This window comes from Gallus gallus, chromosome 25 (assembly GCF_016699485.2).
Source record: "Gallus gallus isolate bGalGal1 chromosome 25, bGalGal1.mat.broiler.GRCg7b, whole genome shotgun sequence".
Taxonomy (NCBI): domain Eukaryota; kingdom Metazoa; phylum Chordata; class Aves; order Galliformes; family Phasianidae; genus Gallus; species Gallus gallus.
In genome coordinates, this window is record NC_052556.1 from 1,830,914 (window position 1) to 1,848,449 (window position 17,536).

General features: G+C 61.9%; 2 protein-coding genes across 13 annotated transcripts in view; one reads left to right on the plus strand and one right to left on the minus strand.

The window, feature by feature from the left end:
* Positions 1–9,059, plus strand: part of GATAD2B (GATA zinc finger domain containing 2B) — a 29,615-nt gene extending 20,556 nt beyond the window's left edge. For 11 of the 12 annotated variants that reach the window (XM_040652588.2, XM_040652589.2, XM_040652593.1 and 8 more), the window contains exons 6-11: positions 1,692–1,862; positions 3,659–3,974; positions 4,569–4,771; positions 5,581–5,691; positions 7,446–7,563; positions 7,655–9,059. In XM_040652588.2, coding sequence (XP_040508522.1) covers positions 1,692–1,862; positions 3,659–3,974; positions 4,569–4,771; positions 5,581–5,691; positions 7,446–7,563; positions 7,655–7,788 — 1,053 coding nt within the window. In that variant the 3' untranslated portion in view covers positions 7,789–9,059. The remainder of the gene's footprint in view (positions 1–1,691; positions 1,863–3,658; positions 3,975–4,568; positions 4,772–5,580; positions 5,692–7,445; positions 7,564–7,654) is intronic. The other variant, XM_040652590.2, reaches the window with a different exon arrangement.
* Positions 9,060–12,207: 3,148 nt separating this feature from the next.
* The window catches only part of LOC107049496 (long-chain fatty acid transport protein 3-like), a 7,357-nt gene continuing 2,028 nt past the window's right edge, over positions 12,208–17,536 (minus strand). Inside the window, exons 4-10 of the mRNA XM_046904068.1 lie at positions 17,326–17,520; positions 17,142–17,232; positions 15,786–15,984; positions 14,882–14,979; positions 14,660–14,790; positions 13,243–13,448; positions 12,208–13,162 (exon numbers count right to left, since the gene is read on the minus strand). Of these exons, the coding sequence (XP_046760024.1) occupies positions 13,272–13,448; positions 14,660–14,790; positions 14,882–14,979; positions 15,786–15,984; positions 17,142–17,232; positions 17,326–17,520 (891 nt within the window). The 3' untranslated portion in view covers positions 12,208–13,162; positions 13,243–13,271. The remainder of the gene's footprint in view (positions 13,163–13,242; positions 13,449–14,659; positions 14,791–14,881; positions 14,980–15,785; positions 15,985–17,141; positions 17,233–17,325; positions 17,521–17,536) is intronic.

Consider the following 17,536-nt stretch of genomic DNA (forward strand, 5'->3'; position numbering starts at 1 on the left):
GGAGGGGATGAGAGCTGTGGGGCTGCAGGAGGGGATGAGAGCTGTGGGGCTGCAGGAGGGGATGAGAGCTGTGGGGCTGCAGGAGGAGCTGCCCGGCTTTTGGTCAGCTGAGCTGTGGTGTGGAGCGGTCCGAGGAAGGGGGAGGAGAAATGCAAAGCGTGGGATGGAAACGTTGCCCCTCTTTGGGAAGCGCTCCGGGCGGAGCGGTGCTGTCTGCTGAACCTTCCTGCAGCCTGGGCTTCCCACAGATGGGAGCTCTGAGCCCAAAACGTGGGGTGAAAGCACAGCTTTTGGGGGCGCAGCGTTGCCCCACAGTGGGGCTGCTCCTGGGGGGGGGGTGGCAGCTGTGTGCCTTCGGGGGTGCGGCACAGATGGGGAGCTGTGTGGGGCACATGGAGGTGAGCCCTCCCCTCCCTCCTGCCTCATCCAAAGGCTCTGCTGATCGCTCCGTCCCTCCTTGAAGCATCTCCTTTGTTTGTGGCATTTGTTTTCTTCGCTATGGCAACGATTGTGGGGTCAGGTCTATTGTGGGGTCACGTCTATTGTGGCTTCGCAGTGGGATGGGGCTGGTAAAGGAAATGGGCTGCAGGGGAAGAGGAAGCGCATTGTTTGCACAGCCTTTGTGAGGGTTTTCTGCGTGTGACAATGAAGAACTGCAGCTCAAGTTCTGAAAAAGGGGAGGGGAGAAAAGAGAGGGGCGGGCAGATGGGAGGGAGCTCAAGTTCTGAGGTCTCCGAGAGGGAAAAGGGAGCCCTCATCCCCACAGAGCACAGAGCTCTGCGTGGGGAGATCTGCAATGGGATGCTCTGCATTGGGGAGCATTGGGGAGATCTGCATTGGAGCATTGGGAGCTTTGGGAGCTCTGTGTTGGGGAGCTGAGCATTGGAGGAGCTCTGCATTGGGAGCATTGGGGGAGCTCTGCAATGGGATGCTCTGCATTGGGGAGCATTGGGGAGATCAGCATTGGAGCATTGGGAGCTCTGCACTGGGAGCTTTGGGAGCTCTGTGTTGGGGAGCTGAGCATTGGGGAGCTCTGCATTGGGAGCATTGGGGGAGCTCTGCATTGGGATGCTCTGCATTGGGAGCATTGGGGGAGCTCTGCATTGGGATGCTCTGCATTGGGGAGCTCTGCATTGGGAGCATTGGGGGAGCTCTGCAATGGGATGCTCTGCATTGGGGAGCATTGGGGAGATCAGCATTGGAGCATTGGGAGCTCTGTGTTGGGGAGCTGAGCATTGGGATGCTCTGCGTGGGGAGCGTTGGGGAGATCTGCATTGGGAGCATTGGGGGAGCTCTGCATTGGGGAGCATTGGGAGAGCTCTGCATTGGAGCATTGGGAGCTCTGTGTTGGGGAGATCTGCATTGGGGAGCTGAGCATTGTGGAGCTCTGCATTGGAAGAGCTCTGCATTGGGAGCATTTGGGGAGCTCTGCATTGGGAGCACTGGGGAGCTGAGCATTGGGGAGCTCTGCATTGGAGGAGCTCTGCATTGGGAGCATTGGGGGAGCCCTGCATTGGGGGAGCTCTGCATTGGGAGCATTGGGGGAGCCCTGCATTGGGAGCTCTGTGTTTCTGCATGCTGATCACACTGCATCCAGGCGGAGCTGCTTTGCCGCTGCAGACCCTGCTGGGGGCACCGATCTCCTCTCTGCCTCGAGCCCTTTTCCTGACTGCCCTCCGCTCTCTTGCCAGGGTCACAGTGTCATTAGGTCTGCCACGAACACGACCCTGCCCCATATGCTTATGTCTCAGCGTGTGATTGCTCCAAACCCTGCCCAGCTGCAGGGGCAGCGCGTTCCTCCTAAGCCTGGCCTCATCCGCACTACAACTCCAAGCATGAATCCAGCCATCAACTACCAGCCGGTACGGCGCCGTTCCCCCCCGGGACCTGGGGGGTGTGCTGGGCTTTGGCCACACAGGGGGGTGGGAAGCACTGCGTGAGCAGAGGCTGCAGCAGAACGCTGCTCAAATGGAGGAGCCGTAGGATGGCCTGGGTTGCAAAGGACCGCAATGACCGTCAGCTCCAACCCCTGCTGTGTGCAGGGTCGCCAACCAGCAGCCCAGGCTGCCCAGAGAACCCATAGAGTGCCATAAGGACCCGTAGGGTGCCATAAGGACCTGTGGGGTGCCATTAGGACCCATAGAGTGCCATTAGGACCCAAAGAATCATTGACTCATAGGATGGCCTGGGTTGCAAAGGACCACAATGACCATCAGCTCCAACCCCTGCTGTGTGCAGGGTCACCAACCAGCAGCCCAGGCTGCACAGAGAACCCATAGGGCGCCATTAGGACCCATAGGGCGCCATTAGGACCCATAGGGCGCCATTAGGACCCATAGAATCATTGACCCATAATGTGGCCTGGGTTGCAAAGGACCACAATGACCATCAGCTCCAACCTCCTGCTATGTGCAGGGTCGCCAACCAGCAGCCCAGGCTGCCCAGAGAACCCATAGGGTGCCATAAGGACCCGTAGGGTGCCATTAGGGCCCACAGGGTGCCACAAGGACCTGTAGGGTGCCACAAGGACCCATAGAATCATTGACTCATAGGATGGCCTGGGTTGCAAAGGAGCACAATGACCATCAGCTTCAACCTCCTGCTATGTGCAGGGTCGCCAACCAGCAGCCCAGGCTGCACAGAGAACCCATAGGGGGCACCATTAGGACCCATAGGGTGCCATTAGGACCCATAGAATCATTGACTCATAGGATGGCCTGGGTTGCAAAGGACCACAATGCTCATCAGCTCCAACCCCCTGCTGTGTGCAGGGTCGCCAACCAGCAGCCCAGGCTGCCCAGAGCCACATCCAGCCTGGCCTGGAATGCCTGCAGGGATGGGGCATCCACCCCTCCTTGGGCAACCTGTTCAGTGCGTCACCACCCTGTGGGGGACAAAATTCCTCCTCATATCCAACCTAAACCTCCCCTGTCTCATTTTAAACCATCCCCCCTTGTCCTACTGCTATCAACCCATGCCAGCAGCCGTTCCCCTCCTGTTTATACGCTCCCTCCAAGTACTGCAAGGCCACCATGAGGTCTCCCCAGAGCCGTCTCTCCTCCAGGCTAAACAAGCCCAGTTCCCTCCAGCCTTCCTCACAGGAGAGCTGCTCCAGCCCTCCGACCCCCTCAGTGGCCCTCCGACCCCCTCAGTGGCCCTCCGACCCCCTCCAACAGCTCCCCATCCTTCCTGTGCTGGGACCCCCAGCCCCGGATGCAGCACTGCAGATGGGGCCTCCCAGGAGCCGAGCAGAGGGGCACAATCACCTCCCTCTCCCTGCTGACCCCCCCTGCTTTATTGCAGCTCAGCACAGCGTTGGCCTTCCGGGCTGTGAGCGCGCACTGCTGGCTCCTGTCCGGCTTCTCCCCCACCCGGACCCCCAGCAGAGGAGTGAATTGGAGCACGTGGAGCTCCTGCATAGGAGGGGTGGCCGTGGGCTGGCAGCAGCCGGGAGGGGGGGGGGACGGGACAGAAGGGGGGCTGCCAGCACATCCCCACAGCACCCATGGGGTCCCCGCACCCGTCCCGATGTGCCGGAGCTCCTTAAAGGGCAGGGATCCACTCCATGCCCCAGCACGGCTCCACGGGCACAGGGGGGGGGGGGGTCCATCCTGCGAGCCGAGCCCCGCGTTAACCCCGCTCTGCTCTTCCCCTCCAGCAATCAAGTTCTTCTGTTCCTTGCCAGCGTACGTCGTCTTCAGCCATCTACATGAACCTTGCCTCTCACATCCAGCCTGGCACCGTCAACCGGGTTTCCTCCCCGCTCCCCAGCCCCAGCGCGCTGAGCGACGCCGCCAACTCGCAGGCAGCCGCCAAGCTGGCCCTGCGCAAACAGCTGGAGAAAACCCTGCTGGAGATCCCACCCCCCAAACCGCCCGCGCCGCTGCTGCACTTCCTGCCCAGCGCAGCCAACAGCGAGTTCATCTACATGGTGGGGCTGGAGGAGGTGGTGCAGAGCGTCATCGACAGCCAAGGTGAGCCTGGGGGGCTTCCCTCTGCCGGCGCCCCCCTCCTCCGCGTCCCCTTCCTGTCGCACACCCGCAGCCTGGCTGGCTGTGAGCCGCTCCCCCCCCCCCCGTGCAGCTCCCCGCCCTGCGGTGCTGCATGCGTGCAGCCCCAGCTGTGCCCTGCAGCTCTGCAGCCGGTGCAACCCGCCCGGCAGGAGGATCTGCTGAGCCCAAATGCTGGGGAGCCCGCATGCAAAACCCTCCGAGCCCCGCGGCTGTGCTGCCGGGCTCTGCGCCTCCCTGCTGCCCCCACCCCCCCCCAACCCCCCCCACGGCTGCTTTGGGAGCACCTCGCCCCAATTTGGGGCTGTGCCGCCCGTTGCCGTGGCAACTGGCCGAGTCGCAGAGCGGATGGGGTGACGTGAATCCCACGGGGCGTTTTTGGGGCAGCAGAAAGGAGAGGGGGGAGCCATGGGGTGGCGGGGGGGCCGCAGGAGGCGGCGGTGTGGGCTCGGTGCCCCCTCTGTGCCCCGGCGCCGTGAGCACCGTCGGCTCCTCGGCGCGCTGTGGGGCTGCGGGTGGGAGCAGTGGGGCCGCCCCTCACCCCACGTCTGCCCGCAGGGAAGAGCTGCGCGTCCTTCCTGCGCGTGGAGCCCTTCGTCTGCGCTCAGTGCCGCACCGACTTCACCCCGCATTGGAAGCAGGAGAAGAACGGGAAGATCCTCTGCGAGCAGTGCATGACGTCCAACCAGAAGAAGGCGCTGAAGGCCGAGCACACCAACAGGCTGAAGAACGCCTTCGTCAAAGCTTTGCAGCAGGAGCAGGCGAGTGCACGGCGAGCAAAGCCGCCGCCCCGCAGCTCCGCTCTGCCCCCACACCCCCCCAGGGGTTGGTTGGGGTCCTTCGTTGTCCAGGAGCTGTGGGTGCCCCTCCACGGGGTCGCCCCTCCACGGGGTCGTCCCTCCATGCAGCTGCCCCTCCATGCGGTCGCCCCTCCCCTCCGTGCGGTCGCCCCTCCGTTCAGTTGCCCCTCCATGCAGTTGCCCCCCCCTGGGGCCGCCCACCTTTTGCTCCTGGCCCCAAAAAGCCGTCCCCATGACGGAGCAGCTCTGCGCCCCCCCCCCCCCCTTCCCACGTGTTCCTGCTGGCCTCGTGCCCGTCCCACTGACAGCAGTGGGGGGCTGAGGGCTGAGTCAGGACAGCTGCTGCTCCCCCCCCCCCCCCCCCACGGCTTCCTGGGATGTGGGGGGAGCGCTGAAGCGCTTTCTGCCTGCTCACGTGGATGGGGGGGGGGGGGGGGGCTGCAAATCCCTGCAGCAAAGCGGCATGGCTGAACCTGCTGGGAGGCCCCGGGGGGAAACAAACAAACCCCAATTGTCGTCGGTGAGCGATGCAAAGTGGAACCCAGAGAGCTGAGCACGAAGGGAGTGGGGCTGCCGGTGGTTGGATGTGCTCAGCTCTGCCGCGGGAGCCGTCCTGGGGCTGAAGGTTCCAACGCAGCCGTGGGTGTGAGAGCAGCCCAGGGGGTGGGGTGGCTGCGCTGCCTTCCCTTCTGTTGGGGGGGGGGTGGTGGGGGGCTGAGCTTCAGCCCCGCTGCTCCATCCCTGAGGGTGTTTGTGCTGCGTTCTTGCAGGAGATCGAGCAGAGGTTGCAGCAGCAGGCAGCCCTGTCCCCCACCGCGGCTCCGGCCGTCTCCAGCGTCGGCAAACAGGAGAACATCATGAGGCACCACACGCTCCGGCAGGTGAGCGGCAGCGGGGCTCCAACCTGGGGGTGTCCTCTGGGGGGTCGTGGGGGTCCGACCCCCTGCAGCAGTGCCCCGCAGCAGGTTGAGGGTTGGAGACCCCCCCACCCGCCCCACGGGGCTCCGTGCGGCTCTGCCGCCCACCCGGCGTGGAAGTTCTTCCTCATGCTCAGATGTTGGTCAGCATTCAGTCAGCTGTTGGTCAGTGTTTGGTCAGCCATTGGTCAGCTGTTGGTCAACATTTGGTCAGCCATTGGTAAATGTTTGGTCGACTGTTGGTCAACATTTGGTCAGCCATCGGTCAGCTGTTGGTTGACTTTGGGTTGTCTGTTGGTCAACCGCTGGTCAGCGTTTGGTCAACTGCTGGTTGGCGTTTGGTCAACCATTGGTCCACTGTTGGTCAGTCATTGGTAAATGTTTGGTCAGCCATTGGTCAGCTGTTGGTTGAATGCTGGTTGACCATTGGTCAGCCGTTGGTCAGCTGTTGGTCAACCATTGATCAGCTGTTGGTCAACGGTTGGTCAGCGTTTGGTCAACTGTTGGTCTGCTGTTGGTCAACCACTGGTTGACTGTTGGTCAACATTTGGTCCGCTGTTGGTCAACCATTGGCTTTCTTGGCCAGGAGGGCACACTGCTGGCTCGTGGCCGGCTGTAGGTCAGCCTTTGGTCAACCACTGATGAACTTTTAGTCAACATTTGGTTGACGGTTGGCCAACCATTGGTCAACCGTTGGCCTTCCTGGCCATGCAGGTGCACTTCTGGCTCCTGGCTGGCTGTTGGTCAGCTGTTGGTCAATGTTTGGTCAACTGTTGGTCAACCATTGGCCTTCCTGGCCAGGAGGGCACACTGCTGGCTTGTGGCTGGCCATTGGTCAGCTGTTGGTCAACCACTGGTCAACTGTTGGTCAATGTTTGGTCAGTGGTTGGTCAACCGTTGACCTTAGTGGGCAGGAGGGCACAATGCTGACTTGTGGCTGGCCGTTGGTCACTGTTTGGTCAGTGTTTGGTTGACAGTTGGTCAATGTTTGGTCAACTGTTGGTCAACCATTGGCCTTCCTGACCAGGAGGGCACACAGCTTCCTCGTGGCTGGCTGTTGGCCAACTGTTGGTCAACCACTGGTCAACTGTTGGTCAATGGGTGGTCAACCGTTGACCTTAGTGGGCAGGAGGGCACAATGCTGACTTGTGGCTGGCCGTTGGTCAACCATTGGTCACTGTTTGGTCAGTGTTTGGTTGACAGTTGGTCAATGTTTGGTCAACTGTTGGTCAACCATTGGCCTTCCTGGCCAGGAGGGCACACTGCTGGCTTGTGGCTGACCGTTGTTCAGCTGTTGGTCAACCACTGGTCAACTGTTGGTCAATGGTTGGTCAATGGTTGGTCAACCGTTGACCTCAGTGGGCAGGAGGGCACAATGCTGACTTGTGGCTGACCGTTGGTCAGCCGTTGGCCAGTGGCTGATCAGTCTTTGCTCAACGTTTGGTCGATGGTTGGTAAATGTTTGGTCAACCGTTGAGCCATCTTTGGTCAATGTTTGGTCAACTCCTGGTCAACGTTTGGTCAACTCCTGGTCAACATTTGCTCAACCATTGGTCAACGTTTGCTCAACCATTGACCTTGCTGGCCGTGCGGGCGCACTGCTGGCTCACTGCTCAGTCCACCGGCGGTCGGTGGGACCTCACACAGACCCCCCCCGCCCTCCACCCGGCACGGTGGGGCAGAGCTGCCCCCCTCACCCCCCCGCTCTCTCCCCACAGGCTCCGCAGCCCCAGAGCTCTCTGCAGCGCGGCATCCCCACCTCAGCCCGCTCCATGCTCTCCAACTTCGCGCAGGCGCCGCAGCTCTCGGTGGCGGGGGGGCTGCTCGGCATGCCAGGTAAGACCCGCTGCGTCGGGGTGGGGGTGGGTCCCGGGGGTTGGGGTCTCTATGAGCCCACGCTTCCCCACCTCTCTTGTCTCCCCCGCAGGCGTTAACATCGCGTATCTGAACGCCGGCATCGGGGGGCACAAAGCGTCCAGCCTGGCGGACCGGCAGCGCGAGTACCTCCTGGACATGATCCCCCCCCGCTCCATATCGCAGTCCATCAGCGGACAGAAATAGCGCCTGCTGCGCCCCCCCCCCTCCCTTTCCCCCCCCCCTTTCCCCCCCCAACCACACAGGGGTGGATAAAAGACAAACCCATCCCCCCCCCATCCCCCCCCCGGCTCCGTAGCGCTGCGCGGGTCGCTCCCTTTTTGAGCCCCCCCGGCGCTCTCTGTGCTATCATCGCTTTCGGTTGAAGCTCTGTTTGGTTTTTTTTAATGACAAAGCATAGAATTTTTAATTGCATTCTGACCCCCCCCCCCCCCCCGACCCCCCTCCCCCTTTGCTCGATGGATGCTTCCACTTTCGGTTTTCTTTTTATGCCTTTTTTTCCCCCCCCTCCCCCCCCCTTTTCCAGTGGGGGGGAAACCACCGCCCCCCCCCAAAACAAAACCCACATTGCCCAATTTGGGGGGGGGGGGGTCTGGGATGCGCTCCCTTTGCACTTAACTCACACTACGGAGCCCCCCCCTCCGCGGTGCCCCCCCCCCCCCCACCCCGGTGCAGCGGTGCCTGGAAGGGGCTCTGAGAGTTTGGGGGGGTTTTGTTATTGTTACCCCCCCCTCCCCTTTTTCCCCTCCCCCCCCCCCCCCCTCCTCCCCAACGTCAGAACTTCTCGTGTGCAATTCTCAATGCGTTGTGGGGCTGTGGGGCCCCCCCGAACCCCCCCCCCCTCTGTCCCATAAGCACTTAAACCCAAGGGGGGGTGGGGGGGTTGTTTGGGAACGGCGCAGCGTCGTGGCGGATCTCTCGATATACATATATCTATTTTTGGTGTTTTGGTCGGTTTTGCTCCCATTGAGATGATTCCCCCCCCCCCCCCCCCACAGCCCCCCCCCCGACAGCCCTCGGGCCGTTGGGCTTTGGCCCAAATTCCTCCTTTTTTGCCCCAATCCCTCATTGGTACCCAAACCTCACCGTCTGTTCCCCCATTTCCTCCTTTTCCTGAACCCACTTTTCCCAAATTCCTCCTTTTTCGCCCCAAATCTCTCCATTTTTGCCCCCAAATCCCTCATTTCCCCCCAATTCCTCCATTCCTTCCCCAAATCTCTTTGTTTTTGCCCTGAAATCCCTCCTTTTTTGCCCCAAATCTCTCCTTTTCCCCAAACCTCTGTCCCAAATCTCCTTTTATTGCCCCAAATCCTTCCTTTCTTCCCCCAAATCTCTCCATTTTTACCCCAAACCCCTCCTTATCCCCAAACCTCTGTCACCAAATCTCTCTCTTTTTTGCCCCAAATCCTTTTTTTGCCCCAAAATCCCTCCTTTTACCCAAATTCCTCCTTTTCTTAACACAAACCTGTCCTTCCCCCCCCCCCAAATCTCTCACTTTTCCCCCCAAAATCTTTCTTTTGCCCCAAATTTCTCTTTTTTTGCCCCAAATTTCTCTTTTTTTGCCCCAAATCTCTCCTTTTTTGCCCCAAATCTCTCCTTTTTTGCCCCAAATCTTTCTTTTTTGCCCCCAATTCCTCCTTTTATTGCCCCAAATCCTTCCTTTCTTCCCCCAAATCTCTCCATTTTTACCCCAAACCCCTCCTTATCCCCAAACCTCTTTCCCCAAACCTCTCCCTTTTTGCCCCAAATCTCTCCTATTTCCCCCCAAACCCCTCCTTTCCCAAATTCCTTTCCCCCAAATCTCTCATTTTCCCCCCAAATCTCTTTATTTGTGCCCCCAAACCTCTCCTTCTCCCCAAACCTTCCCCCAAACCCCTCCATTTCCCCCCCCAAACCCCTCCATTTCTCCCCCAAACCCCTCCATTTCCCCCCCAAACCCCTTTTTATCCCCAAACCCCTCCATTTCCCCCCCAAAACCCCTCCATTTCCCCCCAAACCCCTCCATTTCCCCCCCAAACCCCTTTTTATCCCCAAACCCTTTCCCCCCCCCCCTCCCTTTACCCAAATCCTCCCCCCCTCCCCCTTTACCCCCCCCCATATCCCTCCCTTCCCTCTCCCATCCCTCAGCTCCAGAGCAGCGCAGCCGCCCCCCCCCTCCCCCCCCTCCCGTGAGAACCCATCAATCCCCCCCTCCTCCCTCCCCCCCCCCCAAAAAAAGCCCATTTTCAGACAAAAAGAGCAGAGAAACGAAGTGCAATAGCGGAGCTCCTCCGCGCGGCGCTGCGCCCCATTGGTGCTACGGGGACCCCCCCGGCGGGCGCTGCCCGGCGCCGGCTCCGACCCTTCCCCCCCCCCCCACACCCCCCCCAATTCCTCCTCAACCCCCTCCCCTTCTCCTCCCCCACCCCCCATTTAAAAGCGAATCGCCTTTTTTTCGTTAATTATTATTAATTTTCCTCCTTTTTTTTTTTTTTTTGTTCGTTTTGTTTGGTTTTTTTTTCCTTTCGTTCCCGCTGTAGTTTAGGGCCGCTTGTGAAACGCTTTCGGGGTTTTCTTTCGGTTTGGTCCCCCCCCCCAACCAACCCCTCACCCCCCCCCCCCCCCGACCCCCCCCCTCCCAGCTCCTAATTAGCGTGAGGTGTTGCTGCAGGTGTCGTTCATGAGGGCTCCGCTCTGTAAATAGGCCGTTCAGTCGACGCGTTAAGAAAAAAAAAACAAAAGTGGAAAAAAAAAAAACCGCAAAAAAAAAAAAAAAAAGGGAAAAAAAAAAAAAAAAGGAAAAAAGACGAAAGGAAATAATTAAAAAAAAAAGAACGTCGCGTAGAAAAAAAAAACGGAGAAAGGACGAAAAAAAGGGTGGAAAAAAAACGAGAAAACGCAAAAAAAAAAAAAAAAAGAAATACTCCGAAAAAGAAAGAAAAGGGGCGGAGCCGACGCGGAGCCCCCCGGGGTGGGGGGGGGGGATGGAGGGGGGGGGTCTGAGGGGGGGTCGCCGTGTGACGGGGCCGTGAGCCGTGCGGGCGGGGACCGGCTGGGGGTTCCCCCCCCCCTCCCCGATTCTGTGCCTTCACACACGCGGACCCCCCCCCTCCTCCCCCCTCCCCTTCCCCTCCCCCCCCTCCCCCCTTTACCCCCTCCCCTCCTCTCCCCCCCCCCCCCCCCCATCCCCCCAAATATGGCCCCACAGCGCGGGGGGAGGGCCGGGAGGGGGGGGCGGGGAGGGGGGGGGGGGAGGGGAGGGGCCGAGTATTATAACTGTAACTGTATTTGCACTGTTTTTCTTATTGCATTGGCATATATACAATATCCATCTATACCCGCCCTGTGCGCCTCCTGCATCGCCACCCACACAATGAGCCCCCCCAGGGGGTGGGGCGGGGGGCCCCAATGGCTGCTGGGTCCGCTCTGTGCCCCCCCCCCCAATGGCTGCTGGGTCCGCTCTGTGCCCCCCCCACCCCCCCATGGGTTCTGGGATCCACTCTGTGCCCCTCTTCTCCCCCCCCCAATGGCTGCTGGGATCCACTCCCTCCCCCCCCCCCCAATGGGTACCAGAATCCATTGCCCCCCCCAACCCCAAATCTGTGCCCCCCCCAATGGCTGCTGGGATCCACTCTGTGCCCCCCCACCCCCCAAAGGGTACCAGGATCCATTGCCCCCCCCCCCCACTCAAATCTATGCCCCCCCCCAGTAGGTGCTGGGATTCACTCTGTGCCCCCCCCAGATCTATGCCCCCCCCCAGTGGCTGCTGGATCCACTCTGTGCCCCTCTTCCCCCCCCCCCCCCCCCCCCCCCAATGGCTGTTGGATCCACTCCCTCCCCCCCCAGTGGGTACCAGAATCCATTGCCCCCCCCAGCCCCAAATCTATGCTCCCCCCCCCAGTAGGTTCTGGGATTCACTCCGTGCCCCCCCAAATCTGTGCCCCCCCCAATGGCTGCTGGATCCACTCCCTGCTCCCCCCCCCCCCAAATCTATGCTCCCCCCCCTCCAGTAGGTGCTGGGATTCACTCTTTGCCCCCCCCCCCAAATCTGTACCCCACCCCCCCCAATGGCTGCTGGATCCACTCTGTGCCCCTATTCCCCCCCCCCCCCAATGGCTGCTGGGATCCACTCCCTCCCCCTCCCAATGGGTACCAGGATCCATTGCCCCCCCCCCCAGTAGGTGCTGGGATTCACTCTGTGCCCCCCCTCAAATCTGTGCCCCCCCTCCCCCCCCTCCCCCCACAATGGCTGCTGGGATCCACTCCCTGCCCCCCCCCCCCCCCCCCCAAAGGGTACCAGGATCCATTGCCCCCCCCCCCAAATCTCCCCAAATCTATGCCCCCTCAATAGGTGCTGGGATCCACTGTGCCCCCCCCAATGGGTGCTGGGATCTGCCCTTTACTCCCCCCCCCCCCCCAAAGCTGTTACCCCCCCAATGGGTGCTGGGATCAGCATTCTGCCCCCCCCCCCCCCCCCCCCCCCCCAGTGCTGATGGGGCCCAAATTCAGCCCAACCCCCCACGTGGGGATTTTATGGGGTGTTATGGGGTGTTTGTTATGGGGTTGTGTCCCCCCCCACAGGGAGGGGATAGATTGGATGGAATTAGGGGGGGGGGCGGGGGGGGGTTTGCTACAAAACCGTCTTTATTTAGCAAAAAAGAGTGAGGTACAAAAAGCCCCCAGGAGGGGAAGGCACTGCGGGGGGGGCAGAGGTGGGGCTGGGGCGGATATGGGGGCAGTGGGGCGGATATGGGGACATGAAGATGGATATGGGGACATGAAGATGGACATGGGGGGGGCAGAGCTCCTAATGGGGCTGGGACGGATGTGGGGACATCGGGGTGGATATGGGGACATTGGGGTGGATTTGGGGTCATTGGGGTGGATATGGGATATGGATATGGGCATCGGGATGGATGTGGGACATCAGGATGGATATGGGGACATTGGGATGGATATAGGAACATTAGGATGGGTGTGGGGACATTGGGATAGATATGGGGACATTGGAATGTATATAAGGACATTGGGATGGATATGGGGACATTGGGGCGGCTGTGGGATGTGAGAGGTCGGGGTGGATATGGGGACATTGGGACGGATATAGTGACATTGGGGTGGATTTGGGGTCATTGGGGTGGAAATGGGGACATCGGGGTGGATGAGGGACATCGGAATGTATATAGGGACATTGGGGTGGATGTGGGACATCAGGATGGGTATGGGGACATCGGAATGTATATAGGGACATTGGGATGGAGATGGGGACATTGGGATGGATATGGGACATGTGGGGACATTGGGATGGATGTGGGGACATTGGGATGGATGTGGGGACATGGGGATGGATATGGGGACATGGGGATGGATATGGGGACATTGGAATGTATATAGGGCCATCGGGATGGCTATGGGGCCATCGGGGCGGCTGTGGGATGTGGGAGGTCGGGGTGGCCGTGGGGCCATCGGGATGGCCGTGGATTCCCCGGGACGGCCGCGGGGACCGCAGCCGGACGGCCGGACGGACAGATGGACAGATGGACAGCCGGACGGACAGATGGACAGCCGGACGGACAGATGGACAGATGGACAGCCGGACGGACAGATGGACAGATGGACGGCCGGACGGACAGATGGACAGATGGACAGCCGGACGGACAGCCGGACGGCCGGACGGCCGCGGGGCGGCCCTACAGGCGGATGCGCCCCGTGACGATGCCGTCCCACTGCGCCGCCCCCATGGGCTCATAGGCGGCCGCCGCGGTGTTCAGCAGCAGCAGCGGAGCGGACAGCCGGGAGGGATCGCAGCCCTCCTGGGCGAGCAGCGCCTTCCGCTGCTTGAAGGTGGCCGTCACCTCCAGGCGCTCCTACGGCACAGCGCGGCGGCGGCGTCGGCCACGGACACAGCGCGGCCGCCCCGTACCGCTATGGGGCCACCCACGGACCCCACACTGAGACCGCCCCACGGACCCCACCGGGGGGTCACCCCGGGACCCCACACCGGCACCACCCCACACCCCATGGGCTCACCCCGTTCCCTCTCACACTGAGGTCACCCCATGACCCCACACCGGGGCCACCCCACACCCCATGGGCTCACCCCGCAATCCCCCACACTGAGGTCACCCCACACCCCATAGAGGTCACCCCTTCCCTCTCACACTGAGGTCACCCCACACCCCATGGGCTCACCCCACAATCCCCCACACTGAGGTCACCCCACACCCCATAGGGGTCACCCCTTCCCTCTCACACTGCGGTCCCCCCACGACCCCCCACTGGTACCGCCCCCCACCCCATGGGGTCACCCCGTTCCCTCTCACATAATGGTCCCACCACGACCCCACACTGAGGTCACCCTATGTCCCCCCACAATGGGGTCCCCCCATAGACTCCACACTGGAACCACCACATGACCCCATTGTGGGGGGCACCCCATGACCCCACACCCCATGGGGTCACCCCATTCCCTCTCACACCGCGGTCCCCCCACAACCCCACACTGAGGTCCCCCCATTCCCTCTCACACCGCAGTCCCCCCACAACCCCACAATGGGGTCCCCCCATTCCCTCTCACACCGCGGCCCCCCCACAACCCCACAATGGGGTCCCCCCATTCCCTCTCACACTGCAGTCCCCCCACGACCCCACAATGGGGTCCCCCCATTCCCTCTCACACCGCGGTCCCCCCACGACCCCACACTGAGGTCACCCCACACCCCATAGGGGTCACCCATTCCCTCTCACACCGCAGTCCCCCCACAACCCCACAATGGGGTCCCCCCATTCCCTCTCACACTGCAGTCCCCCCACGACCCCACAATGGGGTCCCCCATTCCCTCTCACACCGCGGTCCCCCCACGACCCCACACTGAGGTCACCCCACATCCCATAGGGGTCACCCATTCCCTCTCACACCGCGGCCCCCCCACGACCCCACAATGGGGTCCCCCCATTCCCTCTCACACCGCGGCCCCCCCACGACCCCACAATGGGGTCCCCCCATTCCCTCTCACATCACGATCCCCCCACGACCCCACAATGGGGTCCCCCATCGCCCCGCGGGGTGACCCTTTACCTGCAGCCGGATGAAGCGCGGCCACGCGTATGGCGGCAGCACTGCAGCCACGTGTCGGAACAGCTCCGCGCCGTCCAGCGCCCATCCGGGGCGCAGCACCACCGCCGCCATCCCTGCGCGGCCCTCGTGGCCTTCCGGGGGGGTGGGGGGGGACAGAGCAGATTGGGGGGCCCGGCTGTGTATGGGGGGGGGGCTGTGGGGCGGGGGGGGTGCGGGGGGTACCTGGCACGGTGACGCCGTACACGGTGGCCTCCTGCAGTGCCGCGTGCGCCAGCAGCGCCTCCGCAACCTCCGTGGTGGCCACGTTCTCTCCTTTCCACCTGTGGGGTCCGACAGTGCTGTGCAGTGGGGCTGTGGGTCCTATGGGGCTGTGGGTCCCATAGGGCGGTGGGTCCCATAGGGCTGCGGGTGCCATAGGGTCATGGGTGCCATGGGGCTGTGGGTCCCATAGGGCTGCGGGTGCCACAGGGTCGTGGGTCCCATACAGCTGTGGGTGCCATAGGGTCATGGGTGCCATAGGGCTGTGGGTCTCATGGGGCTGTGGGTCCCATACAGCTGTGGGTGCCATGGGGCTGTGGGTCTCATGGGGCTGTGGGTCCCATAGGGATGTGGGTGCCATAGGGCCACAGATCCCATAGAGCTGTGGGTCCCATAGGGCTATCAATCCCATATGGCCGCGGTTCCCATATGGCCATGGTTCCTGTATGGCCATAGCTCCCATATGGTCGTGGTTCCCATATGGCTGCGGTTCCCATATGGCGGCGGTTCCCATATAGCCATGGTTCCCATATGGTGGCGGTTCCCATATGGCCGCAGTTCCCATATGGTGGCGGTTCCCATATGGCCGCGGTTCCCATATGACCGTGGTTCCCATATGGTGGCGGTTCCCATATGGCCGCGGTTCCCATATGGCCGCGGTTCCCATATAGCCATGGTTCCCGTATGGCCGTGGTTCCCATATAGCCATGGTTCCCATATAGCCATGGTTCCCATATGGCCGCGGTTCCCATATGGCCGCGGTTCCCATACGGCCGCGGTTCCCATATGGCCGCGGTTCCTGTATGTCCATAGCTCCCATATGGCCATGGTTCCCATACGGCGGCGGTTCCCATACGGCGGCGCTGACCTGAAGGTGTCCCCGATGCGGTCGCAGAAGCGCACGAAGCCGTCGCAGTCCTCCTCCATCAGATCCCCGGTGCTGAAGAAGGTGTCGCCGTCCGCAAACGCCCCCCGCAGCAGTTTCTGCTCCGACAGCTCCGGGCTGCCCGCATAGCCCAGGAACGGCGTCCGCGGCGTCACCGGAGCGATCAGCAGCCCCGGCTCCCCTGGGGGCGCCGACCTCAGCGTCAGCACAGCACACCCCGTTGCACCCCCACCCCACCCCACCCCATCCACCCCACCCCACCCCAACCCATCCCATCCCAACCCATCTCATCCTCATCTCCATCCCCATCCCCATCCCACCCCACCCCACCCACCCCACCCCATCCCATCCCACCCCACCCCATCCCAACCCATCTCATCCTCATCTCCATCCCTATCCCCATCCCAACCTCATCTCCATCCCCATCCCACCCCATCCCAACCCATCTCATCCTCATCTCCATCCCATCCTCATCTCCATCCCCATCCCATCCCAACCCACCCCATCCCACCCCACCCCACCCCATCCCATCTTCATCTCCATCCCATCCTCATCTCCATCCCCATCCCACCCCATCCCAACCCATCCTCATCCCAATCCATTCCATCCTCATCTCCATCGCCATCCCATCCCATCCCATCTTCATCCAATCCTCATCTCCATCCCCATCCCCATCCCACCCCACCCCATCCCACCCCACCCCATCCCAACCCATCCCACCCCAACCCAACCCATCTCATCCTCATCTCCATCCCTATCCCCAACCCATCCTCATCTCCATCCCCATCCTATCCCAACCCATCCCATCCCATCCCCATCCCAACCCATCTCATCCTCATCTCCATTCTCATCCCCACCCCATCCCATCTTCATCTTCATCTCCACCCCATCCCATCCCATCCCCATCCCATCTTCATCTTCATCTCCATCTCCATCCCATGCTCATCTCCATCCCCATCCCCATCCCACCCCATCCCAACTCCATCCTCATCCCAATCCATCCCATCCCATCTTCATCTTCACCTCCATCCCATCCCATCCTATTCCATCCCCATCTGACACCAATTCCCACCCCCATCCCCATCCTATCCCATCCCAACCCACCCCATCTTCATCTTCATCCCATCCCATCCCAACCCCATCCCATCCCATTCCACCCCACCCCACCCCATCCCATCCCACCCCAATCCTATCCCATCTCACCCCACCCCATCCCATCCCATCCCATCTTCTTCATGTTCATCCCCACCCCATCCCCATCCCATCTTCATCTCCATCCCATCCCATCCCCACCCCAATCCCACCCCAATCCCACCCCCCCCCCCCCCCCCCCCTCACCCGGCCGCACTCGGATGCAGCGCCCCCTCTCATCGCGCACCACCGCTCCCTCGGCCACATCGTACCGCACGATCTCAAAGGGCGAAAAGAGCTGCAAAGTGGGGGGGAGGGGGGGGCGAATCGAGAGGGCTCCGAACGCGGGGAGGGGGCGCCGAGAGCGGCCCGGGACCCCCCCGCCCCCCACCTTATAGATGAAGCTGCTCCGCCCCACGGCGCCGGGGGTCCCGGTGTAGTTGAACAGCGTCACGTTGCCCTCCGTCATCCCATACGTCTCCACGACGCGCAGCGGTCCGAAGCGCCGCACGAAACCCCTCCATACGTCCGGGCGGAGTCCGCTGCCCACCGCCAACCGCACGCGGTGCCGCCGCTCTGACGGGCACTGCGGGGGGGGGGGG